Source organism: Pararge aegeria, chromosome 10 (assembly GCF_905163445.1).
Source record: "Pararge aegeria chromosome 10, ilParAegt1.1, whole genome shotgun sequence".
In the NCBI taxonomy this organism is placed as follows: Eukaryota; Metazoa; Arthropoda; class Insecta; order Lepidoptera; family Nymphalidae; genus Pararge; species Pararge aegeria.
Window position 1 is genome coordinate 3,587,829 of NC_053189.1, and position 15,633 is coordinate 3,603,461.

Genomic DNA, 15,633 nt, shown 5'->3' on the forward strand with positions numbered 1-15,633 from the left:
TATGCGGTGTGGATACTGTCTTCAAGCTGTACTTTTTGCGTTTGCTGGAGGTACATTGGTTTACTTTTCGTAACTCAGCCATTAGGGCGACGAATCTAGCGTTCTTTTGATAATATTATTAGCGTTTAAACGAGCATGTATTGTGGATGGTTCATGGTTTGTTGAACTTGTTTGAACCTGGGTGGGGGGAACACTTACGGCTTGTCCTGGTGGTGGTGTCGGTGGTGCGCGGGTGGCTGGTCGCTGCGCATCCTCGTAAGGGCGGCGGCCGCCTCGTCCAGCGCGCAGGATACTGACGACGTTAGTCGCCTGAGTACTTCCGGGTCTGCTAGGTGCTTGCCTTCGCCCGATAGCTTGCCAATGCCTGTGCCAAGGAAAATGGGCATTATTGTAAAAACACGCTTTACTTTCAATTTGCATTCTCTGGACTTTTACTATTATAAATGCGAAAGAGTGTTTTATTGTTTGTCCTTGTTGTGTCCTGTTGGCCCTTACTTAGCTCACTTGAGTTTTGCATAGATTTGAAAGTACGAAGAGTAATGCATATGCTTCTTATCTGGGCACAATTACATTTTATTTCGGGAACGCGAAATTACCTTTAACGTGACCCAATCACCCGGGAGCGAGAAAAGTTGTTTTTTATGCAATTCTATCGCATTTCAAACTTCTCAGTGAACTAGTTATCGTGCGTTTAGGAATACCCAAGTTTAACACTCTTAGTAGTTGGCGGAATATATCGTAAGGTCGTGAAAAGTTCTCTGCTATGCTATCCATTGTTTTAAAGTTACAGTGTAAATGACCAAGTTTTATAATGCTAACGAATCATCGCATGCAGCCCCGATGTGTGGCTGTTTTACATGGTACGTCTGCAACATCCTCACTAATATTAGATATACGAAAATGTGTTTGAGTGTTTGTCCTTCCTTAAAGCTCTAACTAAGCCACACAGCAACTTGATTTTTGGTATAGAGTTAGTTGTAAGGCTACTTTTAATATCAGGAAAATCAACGATTCCCACTAGATTTGAGAAGCGTTATAAACGCAGACAAAGGACGCAGGAAACAGCTAGTGAATAATAAATGTCAATTAAAATTGTAGAGTGAGAATGACATTTGAAAAAAGAAACCTATGTTTAAGTCTCGCAACATTGCAGTAACGACCTTCGAGGGGATTTTGAATGTGCATAGTACTCTCAGTAGGCATACATGAAGGCAAATAAATACAGAATCTATAATAAAACACATAAGGTTTATAATACAATGAATTTATCTCGTCTCTCTACTCTCTATGATATAATGACACGGTTCCGAGCTAACCATATCCAATGTAAATGCTAGTATGAACTTTTTAAATTGATAAGTGGATTAATTATTATTGTTATTTGTTCTATAATTAAAATTATACCGTACTAAAATTATAAATTCAGATAAGGCAGCTGAATACTGAGATTCTTGCCGGCTTCTTCACAGTAGAAACTGCATTCAAAGCCGGCGGTCTTAGCAAAGACAGACTTGACTTGACACATGATAGTCATAATAACTTGGTGCGATAGATTACCGTACTCTGGCAGATCCAGAGAGTTTCTTGTTAGAAAAACCTAATACATTAAAATTTTTGGCTACATCCCGGTATGTCATCTCCGCCATAAATCGAATAAATTATAAACTTGGTCAACGTTAAAATCCTTATCTAAAAAAAAAACTAAACGATAATAATTTGTGAGTAAACAAAAGTTGTTTCTTATGTGGTTTTTTAGCACATCCAAGCTGATATAATTTATCTGCGTGTACCTATTTAAGTATTGCAAATGTCTTCGGAGAAACCTGAAGATAAAATGACGACTGATTTAAATGTTGTTCACATGTTTACGTTTTCGCAGTGCGTAGTTGAGTGGTAATCACCGTTCATCGGTTAAGGAGACAAATTCAATTAAGGCTTTCTCACATGCACGAAGAAGCAAACAATATGCACTAGCGCCTGCCTCTCGGATTACTGTAAAGTAATTACGGATAGCTTGGGAACATTACCAACCTATGACAGGCCCACTAAAATGCACGGGTCTCTTCTCGTAGCCAACTACGTTCGCCACCTATCGATTGGTAGACTTCAAAGGCCTTTGAGAAAATTATAGAAAAACTCTCAGGCAAACAGTTTTCATATAGATGTTTTTCTTGACCATTAAAAAAAAAAGAGATTATTACTTGTTTTAAACGCACATAATTCGGAAAGCTAATTATTAACTTTTTTCACAGCCCTTTGAGAAAATGATAGAAAACTCTCAGGCTTCATAGAGATGTTTACGTCAAAGTGATATTAACTTGCTTGAAACGCACGTAACTCTGAAAACAAATTTGTTACCCACCAAAGAGAACCCGAAGCCTCAACCTCTGAATTATACCGTTTTATAAAACAGTATAACTAACAATTGAAAAACAAAATAAATACTGCTAACGATGGTAGCAACCCCTAGGTTATAGATAATTTAAAGTTCTGACAGAAGAGTCACTTGTACAAGCAAATGTAATGAAAAAAGGGTTAGCGGCGAAAACGAGCCGCATTTGTTTTATTCATTCGTCGTATCGATCTAAGGCACGATGTCTGTTTGTATTCTGTACAAAATGGGAACATTTGTGCAGAATACCAACAGAAAGGACCGCCAGATGCGTTCGTTTGTTTCTGCCGACAAATTTGCGTTTTACTATTGTAAACATGGTGTAGTAGCAGTGGCGTGCATCTCATAGATGCAAATAAGCAGTGCATACCCTGACCTCAGGGCCTCTCAGACCATAAGGACGACTTAAAATTTAAAGATTGAAAAAAAATTAAACAATTAATAGAAAACTATAAAAGCGCCATCTAGTTAAAACCGGCCGCACTTCTATGTAAATCAATGGACAAGTCCCGTGTCATGGTTTAGAACTAAAATAGACAAACTGCATAATATTTCGACTATATTTTAATTTTGAGTTGTAAACAGTATCCCTAAATAAAAAGTAACGCTTTAAATATAATTTAAATCTCATAAAATTAGCTGGGGTTTTCACGATTAAGTATCCATTGCCGGGCAAATCGTTTATTCATCGCTCGAATTAATGCGCCGCGCCGCCGCGGTCTCCATAGAAGCACGGCGATTGAATGCATCTGTCGTTACTTGTGTGCACCGACACACAAGGAAGTTCTGGTGTGTAGTGATATAATCGCGTGCGTGCTTACACAATATTTGGCTCTTTCTATGTGTGCGAGTTTTCCAGGTTTCCAGTATAGGGGTTTCGCTTGTGTGCAAATCTTAAAAGCACTGCTTACGGAAATTTGAAATCCAAATGTATGCTTTGTTTTTTTATAAGCACAAGTAATTTGCTTTGTTTGTTATTGTTTTAAACGGCAATAATTCTTTTTTGTAGTTAAAAAATTTATCAATGAATTTTATTACATTCAAGGTCTTTAGAAATTTATAAGTACCTAATTTGTTCAAAAAGTATATTAAAATAACCAAATTAAAAGTTGCCGAATTATGTTAAATAAATTATTAACGTATACCAGGTGCCATTGGTAACTGATGAAGTAATATTCTTCAAATGACAACTTTTAATAGCATTTGTGTACTAAGAAAATATTACGGACATATTTTGACTATGATATTCTCATTATCGCTGGCGATCGCTCAGCGCCATTATTGTTTACCTTTTACCTTCTGTCATAACAACTTATATTCACCGAATTAGAATGAATTACTGTTTTTTTCGTTTGCTGTACGGTTGTTTGTAAATAGTTACAATTATTATTGTTAACATTAACCTTTGTGACAGTGTACTGTTTGTAAATGATTGTGAGGAATATTCTTAGTGTAAGAAAGTTCTTATATTCGGCGTGTGATCTGATGGTTCAGTGTGCTTGGAAAATGTAGGTAAGTTTAGAGCTAATTCTTAACCAACGTTTAATTGAGATTATTCGTAAAGGAAGGAATGCACCTACAAGGAGCGGCACGTAAAAAGATCTCTGACTGACTTACAGAAACAGGCGAATAGCAGTGATCAATGTTTTGTTTCATTATTTATTTATAATAATACCTATGTTTGTTTATTGTTCACACTAAAAAACATTATTTAATGTAATTGCCGCAATGGCGGACAATTTTAAAAACTCGCTAGTCGGTCGTCTCAGAGCTTACTATACCTACTGGAAATATGAGATGATGAGAAGATCTACATGGGTATCATAAACAATGTTAGGTTAGGTACCTACTCACAAATAAAATTATATAGTAACATCAAAATAGCATGTTCAGTACCTATTTTTTTTATGCATACCCTGACCGAAAACCCTATGCACGCCACTGTGTAGTAGTATGAGTGGCGTGCATAGAGGGTATGCACAGGGTATGCAGATGAAAATCACCGATAAGAGTTATAAAAACCCTAGCCGTAAGTATTTCTAGCTCTTACTGGGGCTTTTCTTCATTTTGTATCATATGCATACTTTCTATGCACGCCACTGATTTTAAATTAATCTTTATTTTTAATCGGCGGTTAACGTTGATGCCATAATAAGTATTTCTTTAACTTCGCCTTTTATATTAGTAATTTAGATTATATTCTAATAGGTTAGGTGAACCAATTTAATTAAATAGAGAGAAAAAGCAGGTGCTAAAGGTAGAATAAAAAGATAGGGGTATTTTTTTATTTTATTACTAAGCGTGTTCCAAAGTTACTTACTACTACGAAATAAAAAATACATGTTTCTGTTCATACTTTCTAGGATTTTAAAATCAATCGATATATATATAATCGTCGTTTCCTTATGACAACCCGACTTCCTTATACTAAATATGCAACTTTTACAAAACATGTAACGTTGCAAGTTGATGTTTTCAAGCCGTTTTATTTGTTCAGCCCATTCAGATGAAGAAACATTTATTCCGTACACTAGTTGTTTTACGACGTTAAAGCAAACATACAGAAAATGCAATCCTAAATAATGACAGGATATCCAATGAATTTAATCCGTCAAGGATCTATGACGCAAGTTAGCTCAGACCTGACATGTGGTTTCCTTTGTTCTAGACTTTGTCGTTTATTTAGCTCGTTTTGTGAGAACGTCACCTTTGAGAATACTATAATTCAAAAAAAGTAGTCCAATAAAGACTCCCATTAGCTTTACGAGGCTTAATACTAACAATTTCTACATGATTTGTACGTCCACAATAGAGTCCTTTACGAGTATCAAATCACTATGACGTCATGTCAGTCTCTCTCTATCTGCGTCGTAAAAGTGTATGTAACCAGCTTTTTGAGACACGTAAAGCTTCGTGCACTTTATGTAGCACGGCTAGCATTGGTAGGAAGACATTCTTCCCCAGGGAAAGGATCAAATTAATTTTATCTTTTCCCACAGTTTTATCAACTATCCGAGCTTTGCCGCACGAGAGTATCGAAATAAACATACGTGTAATAATAAACGGGGGTAAACTTCTTCTATTCCCTGTTACCGTGCTTTGCCAGGTGCACATATTAACTTTTATCTCTTGTTTCATATTCGCTTCTCATATTGCTTCCGTCGGGGATAGAACCTGCCACTTAAAACCACAGCATTCACCGCTGCGCCACGGAGGTCGTCAAAAATTTACTACTTTAGTTATGGTGCCATACAGCTCACTCGATGATGGCACTTAGGCAATGACAGGACAGTCGAGTTATATAAAGGGCAATTTGTCTCTCCGATCTATCTCAAAATAATCGTGACGACCATTGACAGGTTACCTAAGAACTACGTCATCATGTACCAGTGAGATTGCAGGTAAAGGCTAGGCTGTGGTACAAACGAACAGAACCCCTTTTGTTGGTTGAGATTGGTTTTTTAATAGTTAGCAAAGAACGGTATCACGCAAAGTAAATTGTTTTAATATTAATAACTAGCGTACCCGGGCTAGATTTTGCTTTATTTTATTCAAACAATATACTTACATCATTAAATTTTTAATTTAAGTCTAATAATATATTAAATCATTTATTTCTCTCCGTATTCATTCTCTTCTATTCTCTTCTCGAGCGGGTGAAGATCATTATCTACACCCATGTACACCTAACAATAAAATGTCATCATAGTAAATAAAAGCTGTATTTGACAGTTCAAAAATAGGCGTGTTCCGATCGTCACCAAACTTTACAGGATTACTCGCCAGGACAATTCATTGAAATCGGCCCAGCCGTTTCGGAGCCTATACGGAAAATACCCCACACACTTTCTCTTTTATATTTATAGACCGAGATGACAGCTCACCTAAAAGGTAAGTGAAAAAATCGCCTATACAGAGAGCAAGACTTAACCGAGCAAGCAAGGTACTCGTCCTACGTGGTGCCGCTCTGTGTCCATCGACCTTTGGTGCAGGCGTTAAGCCGCATGAGCCTGTAATTGCAACGGCAACTACGCCCTTCAGACCAAAACACAGCATTTCAACAATGTTGGATAGAAGCAGGCGTTACTTTGCGGAAATCCATGATATATTATGAAAATTAAGCTTAATTTATGTTAAGTCAAAACAACAAACAATTATTTATTGTAAAGTCAACATCTCCTGAGGATGCTCCGGTTTCGGAGCGAAACGTGCGTAAGGATTGAAGAAATTATAAATTACACCATACAGATTCTCCTACTTTTCGTGGAGTATAGCAAATTAAGATTAATTTTCATAATATTTCAAAATGCTGCTTAGCGGCAGAAATAAGCATATGGGCACAAGGTTTGGTTAAGCGGGAAAAGAGAAATCGATTTATCTCAATATAAAATTACACCTAAGAGACTTAGGTTAGGTTGGAAAAAGCTATTGACCGTTTCACCAAAACTAGGCGTCGTATACCAAATGCTTATGATTTATGTAGTGTTTATAAATAAAAAACGTTTCACCAACTCTTAGGTGATAACTATTGGTGAACGGTTGATATGGGATAGGAATCTCTTAGATTAGCCGTTACTTATTTAGGTATTTCCTTGTTTATTTATTTATTTATTTATACTCTTTATTTGTACACAACTCAAACAAAGAAACAAGACAAAAAAGAACAAACACATGAAGAATGAAGCAGGATACAAAAGGCGGCCTTATCGCTAAGTAGCGATCTCTGCCAGGCAACCTTAGGATTAGGAAAACTAAAAAGAAAACAAATAGGTGGGGTACACTATTTAGTACATACATACAAATATCTACATACTAATACATAAACCAGACTACACAAATAAAAAAAAAATAAAAATACTATTGATAAATATAAAAAAATAAATATACTAATAATACATATCTTAATATACCATAAATACTTAAATATGAGTTTGAGTAGATAAATAAATAATAATAGTCGTCTTTACTGAGCGAGATAATGAGCCTTAACAGCATTTTTAAATATGCCCAATGACTTCGACTGTCTTATGATCAATGGGAGTTGTTGGGAATCTTGTTGGTCGTTATTGAAAACGGAAATAGGCACGACTAATAAATATCCGCAAGTAATGTCAATCTTTCAATTCAATTTCAATATTCGCTTCGTAACCATCTCAATACGAACAGATCATATATTAATAGGTATTGAAATTTATTTATTGAAATTTTCCGTCGCAAACAGGTGGGTAAGGCGCCAGTCGGGTCAGTTCACGTTGCTACGTCACGATCTTATAAGGGGTTGCGTTTATTAATAGTCCGTATTGTTTATTAAAGGGTGATTTAAAACTTTCATCTTAATATGCCAAGTAAGGCTTCGTCTTCCCTGCTTTCGGGGGGGACAGAGTTCTATCCCCGGCACGCACTTTTCCGAGTTATGTGCGTTTTAAGAGGAAAGTACAGGCGGGATTCTCTATACAAATGTATTCCCGTTTCCCCCTATTTCCTACCTGGATAGTCCCTCTAGAGCAATATTTTTTAATTCGTAAAATCTAAATCTAGTGAAGACATGACGCTATTATTTATTTTTCTTGAAAAGCCATCTACTTTAGAATATCTGATGCTCTAAAATTAACAATAATTCAATAATTCACCTTTTTACCGCCGTGCTCAGAGGACTCGAAGACAAATAAAAAAAAATTACATAAGAGTAAACCTAGACGTAATATTATGTACTTAAAGTTTTCATGCCAATATTTAAATCGGCTCAGTTTTCGAAGAGAAAACAGGGGAACACAAAAAGTCGATCTTATCAACTTTTTAAAGGTAAAGTCGGTCTGTGGTACAGCTGTCCCTATCGCACTCTACGGGGGAAGACAAGCTCGGCGCAAAATATACCTAAATTTGTCCTAGTTCTTTCATCTGCTGTCTGTCTAGTCTTAAGATGTTAAATATCACCTGCTTTAACGATAAAAGAGTACCTACGACGTGAAGGAACCTGTAATCTTGAGTATTCTCTATTATGTTCTCAAGGGGATGTTAAGTCAACCAATCCGCAAATGCGGCGGCTACTGCGTAATCTTTTTTCAACTGTGAGAAGACCCATGCCCCGTAGTAGTGCGCTGCCAATGATTTGATGAAGAAGATGCCAAGTACTCTAAAATGAGTTTCAAACAACATATACCTACTACCTACTTCTGTCATTAAAAGCTTATTAGGAAGTCATTTGCAGTCAACGCTGTGCTGGTATGGAATGCTCTACGTAAAGATGATCGAAACTCATAATCGCTGAGTATTTATGCGATAGCCGTTATATGTTTAACATTATCATCATCATCATCATCATCACCAACTCATTACCGGACCACTATAGGGCACGGGTCTCCTTTCAGAATGAGAAGGGTTTAGGTCTTAGTTCTACACGCTGGCACAGTGCGGATTGGTGGACTCAACACGCCTTTGAGAATATTATGGAGAACTCTCAGACATGCAGGTTTCCTCACGATGTATTCGCCGTTAATGCAAGCGATATTTAAATTGCTTAAAACACACATAACTTAAAAAGTTAGAGGTGAGCGCTGGGATTCGAACTCTGCCCCTCTAAAGTGTAGCCGTAGTCCTAAACCACTAGGGTATCACCGTTTGTTAGTTACTTTGTTTATTTTAGAGATATAGTTAGCTAAAAGGATTAACAGTAATATAGGCAACCTTTATCCCAGGAGAAAGCAAATCACCACTGGATTTGGAAAAAAAACTGTAACAAACTCAGACAGAGAACATATGCAACGACTAGTTAACATGTAAAGTTGTTTTATTTATATTTAAATATTATACGTATACATCTTTATATATATATTTCTTGTGTGCGTGTGTATCTCACTTAACTCCTCCTAAACGGCTGGACCGATTTTAATGGATTTTTTGGTATGCGTTTGGGTGGCACCCTGGATGGTTTAGATTCACAAATCAGCCCGATGGCGCTGGGGTCCGCTAGTTTATTATATTATTTATAGTTTGTATTCCAAAACATTATATATACATATATATATTCCCAGAACCAGACCCAGAATATCATACTCAGTAATATATATATATATATATATATATATATATATATATATATATATATATATATATATATATTTATTACTGAGTATAATATTCTGGGTCACTCTCGGTTGGTTGAGGACTACTTGTTTTTATAATATAGTAGAGTAGGTATAGCATTGTTTTTTTTAATAAGGTTGAACGTTATCGCACTTTGCTTTTATTCTGAACACAATGGACTGTCTGAGGGACTTGTAGATATGACCCTAATGAATAATTTACAAAAAAAAGTCTCAATTAAAAATAAAAATTATAGCATCCGATATTATATTTAGAACCGAGAAATTAATAATGAATAAAATTCTTATTATGAACTTCTCAGAATATTCATCAGGTCCGGTGTATATTCCATGAAACTAACTAATAGTTATTTAATATTTTAGCAGTCCAGAATTAAAGATAAGCGACAGTTTTAAGGTTTAATGCAGAACGAGTTAGTATAGTATAGATTAAGAATAACTATGGAGACATATTATATACTGTATAGTGAACCTATACCTATACCTAATGCATATAAATGCAACAGTTATCGGTATGTTAATGTTTGCAAAGCATACAAAGTAGTCGATGGTTTGATTTACATCGTTGCATTTCTATATATAAGAATTCTAATATATAAAATTTGAACCCAAAAATTTTTTTTATAGAGTTAAAACCGTCGAAAACGAGTAGACGGGCGAATGGCAAGTTTGAAACCATCACCTATTAAGAGCACCGTGTTTGTATAGAAGAGGTCTGAATAACGTCCCAAAAATGTATTTAAGATCGACTAGTACGTAGTTAAGATTTCAATTTCATAAAGAGTCAAGGTCTCACTGTGCTGGAGGCCGCCATTCTACTTTATTTACTAAACATACTGCATTATTGTTGGTATTCTAAGAATCCAGCATTGTAAATAATTTATCGAAATCACATTTCACCCGAAATAGGATATTTTTATTTATAACACTAAAAGTTAGCACTTGACTGTAATCTCACCTGGCGGTAAGTGACGATGTTTAAGAAGGTAGCGAGTTAACCTGTTTGGCATTCATCGATATCTACTGGAAATCTAAATCCCATCACCCTAGCGACAACAACGTGGCTTTGTCGGTCTGACAGACTAAACTAGAGAAAACTCAGAAAATATAAATACCCTCAATACCCCGAGCGGCCATCTAACCCAGGGCACACGGGACTTCCTTCTTAAAACCACCGCTACACCGACAAGGTCGTCAGTAAATAGATTAATTTATCAATATCTATAGGTCCATTTCCAAACTTGTCTAGGGATTACGCGTTAAGTATTTATAACTGGTCGGATGAACTCAATACGCCGAGACGTGATTCCAAAACCGGTATTTTAAAAAGCATTTTGTTAGACACCGAGGAAATCGCTTAACAGTTCGTGTCACTTGACTGATAACAGCTATCGAGATCTTCCAAGCAACATTGCTTATTCGTAACAGGATTTTTTTTAACTAAGTAGATTTACTTTATCATACTATAGCCCAGTGGGTAGGACATCGACTTCACTTGCGAGGGAGGAGAGTTCGAAGCCCGGCACGCGCCTCTAACTTTTCTAAGATATGTGCGTTTCACTCACTTGCTTCAACAGTGAAGGAAAACATCGCGAGGAAACCTGCATACCTGAGTTCTCCATAGTGTTCTTAAAGGTGTGTTAAGTCCATCAATCCGCACTGGGCCAGCGTGGTGGACTACGGCCTTAACCATGTCTCATTGTGTGAGTAGACGCGTGTCCTGTCATGGGACGTTGACTGCATCACGAGGTCCTTCATTTCGGGCCAATAACGATTGAGTTTTTCTTAGAAATTCCTAGTACCAGCCCAGTTTGGAAAATGGCGGTGATGCACCCCCGTGAATCGGAGCCGTCGAGCTATCGTTTTTACGTCTGATCTCTTTCCGGTCGTGTCGGATATGCCGTCCCGTCGGACTATGGGAGCAAGGAAACAGAGAGTGCACCTGTGATTGCGCACACACTTTTGCACAGTAATATCTCCCGCTTAGTTTTATATTTTGTAAATTTCTCTGGAGATGGAGCACCATGGCCGAAATCGGTCAGGGAAACAATTATTATCTTATATTTATTATACGATTGTTATTAGGCTGATGATGACTAAAAAGTAAAACAAAATATGTTTCTACGAGTATTCCGAAGTGTGGCGGACATTTGAAAAGACAGGAGTAAAGATCGCCTGACGTCATAATACGTTAATGTAAAACGCAGACTTGAAAACCGCCTCCATTTATTGAAGGGGTGTTAAAAATAAACTTCGCACATGTATTTCTCCAGTCGCGATCGATCGACTACTTCCTTCATTGACCTGCAGTAGTTTAGTTTTTTTTTAAACTTGGCAGTGGCTTATTAACAATTTAACAATGCTTCACACAGACAAGTCACGATAGCATTGCACTTAATATAATAAGACTCCGGTAGCCTTAGTACAAGTTTTGCTCGCTCGCAATCGAAGAGTCGTTTTCGAGTATAAAAATATTTGAAAATCGGAGTAAAATGGATCTAATCAACATTTCATTAAAACTCAAATTTGACTATCATTCTTTAGCTCAGACTTTTGACGGAACGTTTGTAAAACAAAAATCAGGCGTGCAGGATTTGTGACTCTACAACAAGTGTGACATACACAGTTTGATATGGGAAAACGACTCCTTGATTCATCATCACCATATTAACCCATTACCGGCCCACCACAAGGCACGGGACTCCTCCCACAGTGTGAATGGGTTAAGGCCGTAGTCCACCACGCTGGCCCAGTACGGATTGGTGGACTCCACACACCTTTGAGAACATTATGCATAACTGTCAGGCATGCAGGTTTCCTAACGATGTTGTCCTTCACCGTTGAAGCCAGTGATATTTTAATAGCTTAAAACGCACATAATTAAACATACTTCCCCCAGCAAGGCTAGCATGGGCAGGGGACAATTATCTCCCCAGGGAAAGGATAAAAATTTACCGTCTCCCGCAGCTTTATGAACTCTCAGAGCACTGGCGCACAAGTGGAAATGTTATCCAAATAAAATGTGTATAAATAAACGGAGGTAAACTTCTCCTATTCCATGTTCCAGTGATTTAGCAGGTGCACACGTTAATTATGTCCCTTGTCAGCCGCCACTGCTGCTTAGAGATATAAATGAATGGGTATGCAGATGATATAAATGAAGAAAATCTCGAGTAAGAGTTATAAAAAAAATTAAGGATAGGCATTGTAAGAGTTGTAAATACTCATGGGTAGGCTTTCTATGCCTACCCATGAGTATTTACAACTCGTACTGGCGATTTTCTTCATTTTATATCATCTGCATACCCTCTATGCACGCCACTGCTTGTCAGGGGATATAATCGGGGGATATAATTTTTATCTCCCCTGCAGAAAGTGAAGTCGATGTCCTACCCACTGGGCTTTCACCGTTTTACATTTTTGTACTAAGGTTACTGAACGGTCGGCTTAGCGATCGATTTCAGCGAGGTGGCCGGCGTGTTTGCAACTGCACAAAAAGGTCAAGGCGGGAAGGTTCGCTATCATTGTTCAAGCGATGACTTTACAAAATACTTTAATCAATACTAACATTACAAAGAAAAGATGAAGATTTTTCACAGCATTGCAACAATGCTGCTTAGAGGCAGAAATAAGCATGGCGATAGTACATCCCCGGACGAGCTCTGTCCCAAAAGGCACTACTAACTATGATATTCACAAGAAAACAAAAGTGTCATGGGCATTAACTTTTTCGCTACAGGGAAAATGGAATAGGTCAGGTCACGTGGCTAGACACAACGATGATAGATGCACAATAAGAACAGTTACATGGTCCGGAGTAAGAGGACCTAGAGTGAGAGGCCGGCCATGTGAGAGATGGGTACATGAACCAGTGGCGATAACGTGTCGGAGGTGGCTACTCATAGCTACGAATGGAGACCAGTGGAATGCCTTCGAGGAGGGGGTCCATGCAAAAATAACAATTTTACATTATGATGCATAATAACAACAATTTATTTTTATAGATTTTTATTATTTTAAGTATTAATCATCTATATATATATATATATAAAAGATAGTTGTGTTAGTTAAACCATTTATAACTCAAGAACGGCTGGACCAATTTTTATGATATTTGATTTTTAGAATTTCTCTTAGACCGGAATAGGATAATAAGTATTAAATATAACATTCATAAAAAAAAAAATATCCGCGGTACGGCGTTCGCTGGGACAGCTAGTTTGTAATATGTTTTGATGGATTTAAATTTTTTTTTGGATCTAGACTTTATTCGTGTCTACGTTTGCTTTTGATCTGTAAGTTTATTTACTAAAGAGCTTTAGTGAAACTTTGATAAATTATATCTTGGAAAACTCGGAAATAATTATTTGTATTAGTGAACCTTATTTTTTTTATATAAAATGTATTAATTCAAAATCAAGAAAATGGCCGAGCTGATGGTAATTTCGCCTATAAACATTGCTACACTTCGCAGGGCATGCAGTTAAAACATCCTAAAAAGTAAAAGTATTTGGGTTTAAGAGCTCAGTACTTTGGCTTTTTGTTATATATGGATACATATAAACAACGTGTAAATAAATACCGAAATAATACTTCACAGGCTTAAGAGGCATATTCACTGTCTCTGAGACTTATCTGTGAAACCTAAACGCTAAAGTTTTTGAGTAAACCACTGCTATAGTGTTTACTGAAAAAAATCAGATACAACATCACATGCAAAATAAAAATCATCATGTGACCCCCGGTCACTTAATTAGGTACGCGTCGCGTAGCGTAGCTACTATGCGCGTGTCGGTCTTTTATATTCAAAAGGGTTGTCTTAAGTAAACACTTAAAGTGCTTTGAATTAGTCGGTATGGAAAATTTTATTTGCTTCTTTTGATTTAATTTTTGATTCCTTATGAAATTTACTTATGCACCCTATAAACGTATTTCTTAATTTGGTTTCACGTTGTATATATATGTATAGACGAGTGCTTGACTGCAATCACACCTGATGGTAAGTGGCAGCCTAAGGTAGAAGCTTACCAAGAAGATTCCTATTTACTCTTGTTACTCATAATATTACAGGTCGATGGGAAAATGGAAGCTAGTTAGTTCATCAGGAATATAGTTAGTTTCATATAATCATATTATGTTAGAATATCCGGAACAGACAGCTTAATGTGCTTTCCAGGGCACAGGTTTACAAAGCCAGTTATCGCTGAATTAGCGTAACACACTAATCAAATGTTTTGCATCTGAAATTTTATTTCTATATTTTTTAAACCTTCATTTGGTAAATTTTCGATTTTTCGGTTATAGCGTAACCGAAAATCAATCAATAAGGCGGTTAAGGCTCGCCATGGTAATCATTATAAGTTTATAACCAGGATTGATGCCTTAACGCGTTCTCTATAGGCAAGGGGCAAAATTGGCGAACAATGAGAATGTCTTGATGGAAAACCTAAATCCATACTTATATTTTAAATTAGAAGTCTCTCGCACCTACGTTCGCGTGTAAGCCAAACGTAAAAGATAGACATATGCTGCTATATTGACTATGTTTTAGAACTTTTAAAGGGGAACAACTTTGTCATACATGTTCTTATCGAAACTTTAAACGTTTACGCAGCGTACGCAGCGGGCTTTGAGAGCTTTCAAAAGGAGGAAAAAACCCGATTTTAACTTTCTCCATTAGTGCTATGCTCCTATTGGTCTTAACGTGATGATATAGCCTATAGCCTATAGCCTTCTTCAACAAATGTGCTATCCAACACTAAAATAATATTTCAAATTGGACCATTAGTTCCTGAGATTATCGTGTTCAAGTATACAAACAAACTCATCAGCTTTATATATTAGTATAAGATGTTAAAGTGTGCCTTTCTGTTTGTTTGTTACCATAATTCGGCTCAACTGCTGTACCGATCATAATGGCATGTGGCATAGAGTTAGCTCGCATCCCGGGGACGGACACGGTACACTTTTTATCCCGGAAAAATAAAGGTTTCCTACGGGGTGTATAGCATTTGTTTGCAGTAAATTCAAATTGAAACATGTTTTATTTCTCTAGAACTGTCATAGGCACTTTTGAAGCGTTCATAATCGTGATGGTGATAACTACATTCGTCAATTTGAAACTAAAGCTAGGAGGGT

The 15,633-nt window shown here is 36.8% G+C and overlaps 1 protein-coding gene across 13 annotated transcripts in view; it reads right to left on the reverse strand.

The window, feature by feature from the left end:
* Positions 1-15,633, reverse strand: part of LOC120627134 (ankyrin repeat and KH domain-containing protein mask) — a 78,010-nt gene that overhangs the window by 52,260 nt on the left and 10,117 nt on the right. For all 13 annotated transcript variants that reach the window (XM_039894997.1, XM_039894995.1, XM_039894998.1 and 10 more), the window contains exon 3: positions 199-364. In XM_039894997.1, coding sequence (XP_039750931.1) covers positions 199-364 — 166 coding nt within the window. The remainder of the gene's footprint in view (positions 1-198; positions 365-15,633) is intronic.